Genomic DNA, 10,925 nt, shown 5'->3' with positions numbered 1-10,925 from the left:
AGGGACATGGATGAAGCTGGAAACCATCATTCTCAGCAAACTATCACAAGGACAAAAAACCAAACACCGCATGTTCTCACTCATAGGTGAGAATTGAACACTGAGAACACATGGACACAGGAAGGGGAACATCACACACTGGGGACTGTTGTGGGGTGGGGGGGATGGGGGAGGGATAGCATTAGGAGAGGGATAGCAGTAGGAGATAGACTAATGTTAAATGACGAGTTAATGGGTGCAGCACACCAACATGGCACATGTATACATATGTAACAAACCTGCACGCTGTGCACATGTACCCTAAAACTTAAAGTGTAATAAAAAAGAAAGAATGAAAGAAAGAAAGAAAGAAAGTGTATTAGGTTGATAGCTCCCAAGTGATACGGTTTTAATTCTTTGAAAAAAGATAAAAAATCGCAATGTACCTAATTTTGAAAGCAAAGCTTAAGTTATGAATGTAAAGGACTTCCCATTATGACCTTTGTCCCCAACTCATGAGTGTGTATGTGTGTTCTTTTTCTTTCCTTTTTTGACATTTAAAAAATTATTTTTTAGAGATGGGGTCTCTCTGTTGCCCAGGCTGGAGTGGACTGGCATGATCACAACTCATTGCAATCTCCAACTCCTGGGATCAAGAGATCTTCCCGCCTTAGCCTCTCAAGTAGCTGGGACTACAGGCACATGCCATTACACCTGGCTAATTTATTTTATTATAATTGTTACAGCCAGGCTCTCATTATGTTGCTTAGGCTGGCCTCAAACTGCTGGTTTCGAACTCCTGGCCTGAAGTGATTCTCCTGCCTCAGCCTCTCTAATAGCTGGGATTACAGGCAAGAACCACTGCACCAGGCAACTCTTTTTCTTTTTTAATGAAATAATAGAGCTAGTAGAAAATAGTTTGCTTTTTAAAGTGCTTACTTAATAAAAAAAAAAAAAAAGTGGGCAACTCGAAATAAAAAATCAAACAATATCTAAAATGTTTAAAAGATTTTTAAAAATCAAAGTATAAAATAATATCAAAATTTAAAAACCGGGATTCTATTCCCCAAAGTTCTGTTCAAATCTGTTAGATTTATCTTCCCTTGACCCTAAGTAATATCTTGGGCAAGACCTAGAGCTTCTTTCCTGACCCTTAGTTAATAAGATGTTATCTGGTCACATTCAGTCACAATAATAGACTCATTTTAGTAATAAACATCTCAAGACTAGTAATTAAAACTCTTTACTTCACACAAAGTTTCCTCCCCAAGCTTGGCCTGTTCCTGGCTGGCAACCTGAAGTAGGGAAAGGAGAGATATGGTGACCTTTTCTTTGTACCTTTCTAGCTACCCTCTATCCCCTGACCCCACATACATATTGAGCTGTGGCTTCTGACTCTACTGGGTTTGGGGATGAGAGGCAGTGAGAGTAAAATGAAGGAGTGGTTTTAATTAATGGCACAGCTAAAACTGGATTTTGTTCTCTCTGCACATGGCAGATGTTTAAAGCTCATTCTTTCTTTTATGCAAGTTTTTATACTATCCAGCCTCATTTGTACCTCTTGAAATTTTGCTCAGTGGCCTATCACCATTCAGGATCAAGACAAAAATCAATGAGCACTTATTGTGTGTCATGCACTGTACAAAGTGCCAGGATATTTATCCAAACTCCCGGCAATGCTAAACGCAATGCAAAAAGACATATTAGAAAACGAATCTTATTAACTTTAACTTTTCAACTGTATTTCATCATAAAGTCTTACTTTACAAGGTAATCGCTGTTGTGAAAAAGGGATAGCTCATGGTCTCATTTCCCAGATGTTATTTCATATATGCTATAAATTATATTAGCTCCAACATAGTCTGCACTTTGAACTTAGAAAAACAATCTTCAGACAGCATGCATTCTAATTCTTGAAATAAGTATGCCCACAAACTGTAGTTCAAGACAGAATAGGTATGCTTCTCATGTTTTAATTCAGTTGAATTTCAGGTGATCTCAGGAATGTACAGAACGAGAATTAATTAAGAATTAATTAATTAATAAGAATTAATTAATTGCTTGACATAGAGTAGTTAGGTGATTTCCTGAACTTTAAGCTTCCACATCACAGTATGAAGTTGGTTCTAAGATAAGAAATATAATAAATTCTCGCCCAAGGACAGACCTGAATCTCTAGTTGCCTGGAGGCTGACTCAACTGAAATCATGGCGTTTGATGGCACTTGGAAGGTAGACCGGAGTGAAAACTATGACAAGTTCATGGAAAAAATGGGTAGAGACTTTATTCCTTTGTGGCTCATTCTTTGCTTTCTTACAAACATTTTTCTTTCTAACTCCTAAATCTCTAGATTACAGATAGCTTACGGATAGCTCCTGATGTGGCAGTGAGGATCCAGAAGATGTTGAGAGGAAGGAAACCATATTCTCCCTTCTTACATTAGGAAGAATCCACTATCTTACTAATGGAAGAAAAGATTCTTTGAGTGCTGTCCTCTGAAACACACCAAAAAGATCCAGATATGTTTCCTTCACTCTTTAACTGAAAAATGACTTTTTTTGTTCTTTACAGTAAGAAAATGGTAGCGTGTAATGATAACTTCCAGATCTGAAAATGTTAAATTCTAGGAGATGGAAAAGCAAAGACCATATAAGAAAGTAATGGAAAAATGTTCTCCTAAAATTTGTAGCTCTGAATAAGTTAGATTTAATTCTCATTTCTTCTAACTTAAAAAAGTTTTGGAATAATCTTGAGAAGCTATGTAGTTTTCTTCAGGGTGTTTAATTTAACTGATTTATAAATTGATATCAATACTCTGGCAGCCCATATACCATACAAGATAGGCAAACAAATTTGTGTCATTCCCCTAAAAGAAAAATCTGCATCAATTATAGCTTACAGTTTAGGAACTCTAAGTTTAAATTTATAAAATTTGTAGATTCTTATAGTAATTTTGGCTTAATATTTGCTAATTTTCTCATTTTTGTGTCAGAAAGAAATGCCACAAGAAACAAAGAGAATTATAAAGTTCAAAATGTTAAAGCCACTATGAAAAACAAAGGGGCATTTAAGAAAAAAGAATACTGTATATGTGGAATTAAAGATGTGCTTCCTTATAAATATATGAATACACATTTTAATCCTTCATTTGATATTTCTAGAATTTGATTTACTTAACACTGAAATGAACAGTTTGTTAATCTTATTAAAGTTGCTCAGCTCTAAGATTCTATAATTCTGTACTCTACTTAATTTTTCTCAAGTTTTGGAAAAACAACTTTAATCAGTTCTCTTGATCTGACTGAACCTGAACTTCCATAGAAGCAATCTGAATGTTCTTGTGCAAAGGCAATGCTACCGAGTTTTCTTGCCACCCTCAAAATAAACAAACAAAACATAACTTGGAAAAATAAACACTTCCTATGGGATTTGACTTTATTTTCTCCGTTGTCTTACCTTTTGCAGGTGTTAATATAATGAAAAGGAAGCTTGCAGCTCATGACAATTTGAAGCTGACAATTACACAAGAAGGAAATAAATTCACAGTCAAAGAATCAAGCACTTTTCGAAACATTGAAGTTGTTTTTGAACTTGGTGTCACCTTTAATTACAACCTAGCAGACGGAACTGAACTCAGGGTAAGAATTTTTTTTTTATGAGCAATGCATTCTTGATTTTTCTACCCAATATTAAAATGATCTCTGCTCTATTTCATTGGATGGTTTAATTAATGCAAGTCTCCTTCATTAACTGAAGAAGCCAATGAAGTTTGTCTACATTATATATTGCACAAATTGGCAGGGTATTTAAATATGCTTTTATTTTTATATGCATCTGTGAAGAATCTGAATTGAACAATAAGAATTAGAAAACTATCTTTTGAATGACTGAGTATAGACCTATTGATAAAGAAATTTAAAACTGTGTTTTTAAACAGTATAGCAAAAGAAGCCTTCAGAGCTAATACGTAACTTAACTGTAATAGCAATTTAACATGTTGAAATAATAAAAGAAATGAATAAATGAACAAATGAGTGAGTTACCAAATGGAAAGATCTGATGTATTGTAGGTCATTGGGAGTGTACCTTCTCATGTTTAAGATAACACATTTTAGGAAGTCATCATTTTCAACAAATTTTTAAAAACTTTTTTTAGCCTCAACATTTTTCTATTTAAATTACATGTTTGTAATGACAATTTAACTACTGAATGTTTTAACAGTTATGTCTTTCTTTAGTTCCACAATCACACAAATTAAAACATGCACAGAGTTGTTAACATCTCCATGAAACTAATTTTAACCATGACTATATTTCTGGACACGTAACATGAAAGTTCAGAAAGAATTGCTGCTCATCTGCCTTAAAATTCAGCATATGGAAATTATTGAAGAGAACAAGCATAATGGTTGTCAACACATACTCTGTAGCCCAATGGCCTAGGTTCAATCCTGACTCTGTGACTTTAGGTGAATCACTGTGCCATTTTACAGTCTCCTCTTCTGTAAAGTAGAGATAATAGTATCAGTTTCATAGGGTCACCATGAAGATTAAATGAAAAAGTGTGTCTACAGAACTCAGAACAGTGCCTGACATGTGTAAGACCCTAATAAATGCCATTATTATTATTATAATTATTATTATTATTATGTAGGGGACCTGGAGCCTTGAGGGAAATAAACTTATTGGAAAATTCAAACGGACAGACAATGGAAATGAACTGAATACTGTCCGAGAAATTATAGGTGATGAACTAGTCCAGGTGAGTTGTAAAATTTATAGCTATTTTCAAAAGGCAAAAATTACTACAAAACAATAATTTTTGTCACTGCTGAGCCAGATCTTCAATAAACAGACTACTTCTTTTCTCATAAATCTTACTGATTTTAAAAATATTGTATAGGTATTTTCTGATGCCTATTTACTAAAGAGAACTTACATATGTCAAATAATCAACGCCTATTTTAACTGACAATGTAAATGACTACAAACCAACATGGGTTTTAAAATGGCTGTATCCTACATCTGTATAAAATCTTGCTATCAAGCACAAGAAAAAATCATATAAACTCATATTCATATAATATATGAATATATAATATAAAAATAGTATAAACTCGTATAGTATAAAACTATAATACTACTTTTTCTTAATTTAGATGTAAATCTTAAAGATAAATTCTTCTGTTTGTTAACACTTTTCAGACTTACGTATATGAAGGAGTAGAAGCCAAATGGATCTTTAAAAAGGATTGGGCATTATTCTTGGAGCACAGCCCAAAATACAAATTGGACAGAAGATCTATATTGTACCAGAACTGTTTCTTTCACCCCATCATGTATAAGGTTACTGACTGATTGGTCCTTTTATAAACATTGGTATATTTCCATTCATGCCAAAGCAAAAGAAGTAAAAGCTAATTAGGATTTAATTTGTTTTATATTCTCTAAGATATATATATTTACTAAAAGAATTTGTGACATTTTAAAAAACAAAAATAAATATTGTGTCCATGTTGCTTTATATGTAGCCTTGCCTTTTAAAAGAAAAAGTATGTGAATACGAATTGACAGATTGTTTTGGTAGAGAGAGGGTCTTACTCTTTCACTCAGGCTGGAATGTAGTGGAGAGATCATAGCTCACTGTAACCTCAAACTCCTGGACTCATGCAATCTTCCTGCCTCAGCCTTCTGAGTAGCTAGGACTATGGGTACATTCCACCATGCCCAGCTAATTTTTGTTTTCTTTTTATTTTTTTTTAGAGATGGGGTCTTGCTATATTGCCCAGGCTGGTCTTGAACCCCTGGCCTCAAGCGATCCTCCTGCCTCAGCCTCTCAAGTTGTTTTTTTTTTTTCTTTACATTTGATAAACTAAAAGCATAGGCTGCATATGAGTCTTTAACATCTTGCACTGGTTGTGAATAATTTTCTGGCACTGGTTGTAAGTAATATCTATTATTATAAAAATAATATATGCTCAACCAGAAAACTTAGAAATAAGAAACACAAATGGAAAATAAGTATTTCCATAACTCATAATCCAGAGATAATTGCCATTCTGATTTTGAAAGATATCCTCCCAGCCCTCTTCCCTGGGGGTAGATATTTCCCAATACATACCACTTTGAACAGGATGATAGGAAATAAATGATGTACTACGTTAAATTAAATTATTGTATAACATTTTTGTACATATCAGTCATTCCCAGGCTTGGCTGAAAATCAGGATCATCTGAGAAACTTACACAATTTCTGCATTCTTAATCTCCACTGTTATTCTATTATATCAGAATCGCTAATAGAACCAAGAATTCTAGAAAATTTCCTGGTGATTCTGATGCAGGCTGTCCACTAACTAGTCTTTGAGAACAATGGAGATATCAGTTATCAATGTTATTTTTAACCACCCCCTTCTTTTTTGTTGTTGTGGGTTTCTTCACATAAACACATACGTTGCCAATTTTCCAGGGCTCAAAAAGTTTCCTTTTATTCATATTTTCACATGACGTAAAATTTTATGTGCTTCACGTAATTGTATTTTAGCAGGGTACATATTAGGGGATGGAAAGAGGGATCAAATTTTTAAGCATTTGCAGCTGCAACTCTATAGACTTTTGACAAATTCTTTTTCACACTGATGTAGATAACAGCTTAATATTTACATAGTTCTTACTACTTGCCACACACTGTTCTAAGTGGTATATACATATGACATATACGTTAAAATGTAGGAAGAAAAATGTTTGAGTACCTGATGAAAATGAATAGATTAGAGAGTATGTAATCTTTGAAAGTTGAATACTGCGTGTTCTCACTTTTAAGTGGGAGCTAAATAATGTATACACATGGACACACCAGAATGTAGAATAATAGACACTGGAGACTTGGAAGAGTTGGAGGGTTGGCGGGGGGCGATAATAATTTACTTAATGGGTACAATGTACATTATTCAGGTGGTGATGGTTACAGCCCAGACTTTACCACTATGCAATATATCAATGTAACAAACTATACTTGTACTCTTTAAATTTATAGAAAAAATACCTTAAATCTATGTTCATTTTATAATTTCATAAAAATCTTCACATAGGAAATAGTAATTATTTAGATTTTCACATGCTTCTCTTCACAAAAGCTCAATGTACTTTTATCCCTCTAATCTTATGTGTCTACCATATATGAATCAGGAAAAGGCAGGTATTAATCTCAATACAAAAATTGAGAGAGACAAAGGCACAAAGAAGTTTATTAGCTTGTCTAATATTGTACAAAGTCCATGATGAACGGAAGAATTAAATGCAGGTCTTGACTTTCAGCCTAGATCATTATGATCTATGCTATTACTCAGCCTGTTATAAACAAAAATATATTAAGAAAAAAATGTCCTTAATTCCTCAGTGGCACCCAAGAATAGCACTCTAAATGAGTCAGGTCAGACTGTAAAATAATGGTGTTCAGTGATTAGACACTTATCTATTTCTAGTCTCATTGCAGGCTGACTTTTGTCACCATTTATATCTTTTCCAGAATTGAATTTCCACTATTTATTAGTATTGGAGAGCAGCCTATTATTTGTTAAGTGACTTCCATTTCAACAACCCTTTTTTGGGAAAACTAACCTTGTCATTACACCACGCTGCTTGGCCAAAAGAGGGTCCCTGACCCAAGAGCAGCCAATCTACCACAATTTGGCCAGATCATGAGCTCTGTGTAAAAGGAAAAATGACAACTAACTGAACCTGCAAGAACCTCTTTTTAGGGAGTTTGAATTTGAGAAGTACACAGTTAGTGTTGATAGCAAGGAAAAAGGCTTAAGGAGGACAAACAGAGCAGACAACAAGTAGAAGTCGTGAGTACCTGAAACTATGAACAAGCAGAAACCATAGGGTAGATAGCAGAATGTCGGGGCAGTCAGAAGCAGCTGTAGTAGTAGAAGCTGAAATATTTACACATGCACTATGGTATCTGGGATTTGCTTCAAATTGCTTTCTCCCCAATCTTCGGTTGGGGAGGAAGATTGATACAAGTTGGCAATTCTTGCAGCTGTTGCAAAGTGCCTGACACATAATAATATATGATAGGTTCACTGAATAGGAACGTAGGAATTCATTATACTCATCTCTGTACTTTTGTATGTATTTGAGATTTTCCATAACAAGAAGTTAAAAATATAGTATTTACATACACATATAACTCCAGAATCCAACCACTTCCCATCACTTCCACTGCTATCACCTTAGTATCAGCCACCATTATCTTTTTCCTGGATTACTGTTACAACTCTCTAAAAAGCCTACAAACTTCTACCTTCCCTACTCCACCCCTTTAGTCTCTTTTTCTACACAGCAGCCAGAAGGATCCTTTAAAAATCTAAATCTGATCACATCACTTATCTGCTCAAACTGCTGCAATGGCCTCCCATTTTCACTCAGAGGAAAAAGCCAATGTTCTTACAATGACCTGTAAGACCCTATATGATCAGATGCCCTGTTACCTCTCCAACACGTGGTCCTGTTTTTCATGAAATATCTGGGGGAAGAGTGTTTCAAGCAGAGGAAACACCCTGGAGCAGACACCAAGGCAGTAGCAAGCCTGGTAAATTTGAAGAACATAGCCTGGAAAGAGTCCCCAAGATCACCCAGAGCTGACCAAAAACAAGACCAATGTTCAGGAAATACAGGCTGACTTAGCTTTCCTAAAATTCAGGAATGATGTGGTGAAAGAGAATGGGTTTTAGAATCACAGACTTGCTCAAATTCTTGTCTGCCCATTTACTGACTAAAATTCAAGTTCTGATTCTCTATTTTTCTCATTTGAAAAATGGGGAAAATGTAATGATTTTCTGAGCTTGTTGCTAAATTGAGATATTACGTATAAAACATCGAGTGCAATGCCTGGCATATATCTGGTACTCAAATGTAACACAAACATGTACCCTTCCTCTGTAGAGAAAATGGGCAAAGTATATCCTGAGTAGATGGAAAAACTCTTTTCTTAAAATACCTCTCATGGAGTCTGTGTGAGAGAGTGAGCCTTGGCCTGGTAGATGAGAAGACTTAGTTCCGGTCCAGTCTGTGACATAACTAGCTGGGGACTTTGGGAGAGTCTTTTCATCTCTTTGGAATGTAGTTTAATCATCTTTAAAATGAGAGGATTGAACTAGATCTCTAAATTTTCTTTCAGTGCTAAGATTCTATGATGTCTGAATAACATTTAGTGATTCCTTCCTTTCTTAAGCAGCCCTTTTGCTGTGGGTCACAGGGGACAGGACATTAGAATAATGGAAGGTAGGATGGGAAGAGGGAAATATTTACATTATAAAGTATGGCTGGTTTCATGGGTGTATGGCTTGTACAGGCTCAGAGGGCCCTGTGCTTGGTTTAATGCTCTTTTCTTACTGTCCTAAAATTCTCAATACTTTTTGAACATCTTCTGCATTTTCATTTTACACAGGGCCCTGAAAATTATGTGGCTTGTCCTATTTCTATGGATTGACTATTAATAAGTACAAAAGATATTTTCCTATGAGCAACTAGAGAGAATGGTAGCAAGTTATCTCTAGGCACCTAAAGAGGGGTGAATAGATGGATGGAAAAGATAGTTGCCTGGGATAAAATGGAAGTGAGATAAGGTTATGTGGGGATGGGGAGGGGAAAAAAGAGGTAGATGGTCACTTCATCATTATGAAGTGCTTCTTTACCTTTTGCTACTTGCTTTCTCTAAACTATAGTATAAGAATGCCATCTGCTGGCCAAGGATACAGACTCTTTCAGAGGTTTCCAATGCAGTGTCTTTGCTGCATTTCAGTGTCTAGGGAGTGTTCCAGAAAGGTCTGATATACCATATTCTACACTTTAAAATGTTAATTATTAAATGCTTCTTCAGTTCCAAACTCCACACTAAACAAAGCTAATACAAAGACTCCTCTTGAACCGATCCACTAAAACTGCTTTCATTTATTGAACAAAAAATAATTTTAAAAAAGCACTATGTGCCAGACAGCAAGTATTTAATGATGAACACTATTGGTAGATATTTAGGTCATGAAGAATTTCCTTAAGGCCGGGCACGGTGGCTCACGCTTGTAATCCCAGCACTTTGGGAGGCCGAGGCGGGCGGATCACGAGGTCAGGAGATCGAGACCACGGTGAAACCCCGTCTCTACTAAAACGGGTGGTGGGCCTGTATCCCAGTATGGCTGAGGAGAGAGAATGGTGAACCGGGGGAGTTGCAGTGAAATACCAAGAATAGCATCATCATCTTCAACATTGGATGGTCATCTAGAGTAGGGTTATACTTTCACTCAGTGTGTGCTAATATGCAGGGTGGTGTATATTGCTTTCAGGCCCGATGACCAACCTTCAAGCTATTGTCTGGAACAGATTTTACTGGAGAATTGACTGGAAAAGAAGACTATGCAACACAGTGGCAGAAGATGAAAGTTTGAAGCAAATGGTGGAAATCAACAGTCATGGATAAAGCATAGTGTTCCAGAGGGCTTGTCTCATCCATATATATCCTCATTGAAGATTCCATTAGAATGACGGATTGCGAGAAGTCTTCCCTGACGTGTAATCAAGATTTCCAAGAATGAAAGAGGGAGCTTAAACAATTAGTAGTTAGGACTGCTGTGAAGTGAAGGAGTAGTAGAACTCTGAAGGAGGACAGGCAAGGAAGTGCTCCCTAAATGTCAGCCCAGTTTCAAAGCCACATCTCTCAGATTACAGGTAGTGTAACTAGTTCTCATCAAATGATTCTGGCACACTCACTGTATTCACTGGAGAAAACACCTGAAAGTCAAAGAACAGTACTCTTCCTAAACTTGAAAACAAAATGTCTTTTAGGTAAAGGAGTATATGTTCAATGCCATTTCTTGGTTTTAATTTAGAAAATTTTAAACAAGCTTTTTTTTTTTTTTAAAAAGGGATACTGAAGGGCATCAATG

At 35.7% G+C, this 10,925-nt stretch overlaps 1 protein-coding gene across 1 annotated transcript; it reads left to right on the top strand.

The window, feature by feature from the left end:
- The first annotated feature begins 2,150 nt into the window (after positions 1–2,150).
- On the top strand, positions 2,151–7,034 carry FABP2 (fatty acid binding protein 2). Its single transcript, XM_032146533.2, has 4 exons — positions 2,151–2,253; positions 3,445–3,617; positions 4,634–4,741; positions 5,185–7,034. The coding sequence occupies exons 1-4, from the start codon at positions 2,187–2,189 to the stop codon at positions 5,335–5,337; spliced, it is 501 nt and encodes a 166-aa protein (XP_032002424.1). The 5' UTR covers positions 2,151–2,186; the 3' UTR covers positions 5,338–7,034.
- The last annotated feature ends 3,891 nt before the right edge of the window (positions 7,035–10,925 follow it).

The sequence above is a fragment of the Hylobates moloch genome, unplaced genomic scaffold (genome assembly GCF_009828535.3).
Source record: "Hylobates moloch isolate HMO894 unplaced genomic scaffold, HMol_V3 SCAFFOLD_3, whole genome shotgun sequence".
Taxonomy (NCBI): Eukaryota; Metazoa; Chordata; class Mammalia; order Primates; family Hylobatidae; genus Hylobates; species Hylobates moloch.
The sequence above is the reverse complement of the archived record's forward strand: the minus strand, read 5'-3'. Positions and strand labels throughout refer to the sequence as shown.

What these genes read in the sequence shown, in the direction of transcription:
- FABP2 (XM_032146533.2), top strand. Translation starts at nt 2,187, where the DNA reads ATGGCGTTTGATGGCACTTGGAAGGTAGACCGGAGTGAAAACTATGAC. An exon ending in CAGACGGAACTGAACTCAGG is followed by an intron (nt 3,618 to 4,633) that starts GTAAGAATTTTT and finishes ATTATTATGTAG; the next exon opens with GGGACCTGGAGCCTTGAGGG. An exon ending in TAGGTGATGAACTAGTCCAG is followed by an intron (nt 4,742 to 5,184) that starts GTGAGTTGTAAA and finishes AACACTTTTCAG; the next exon opens with ACTTACGTATATGAAGGAGT.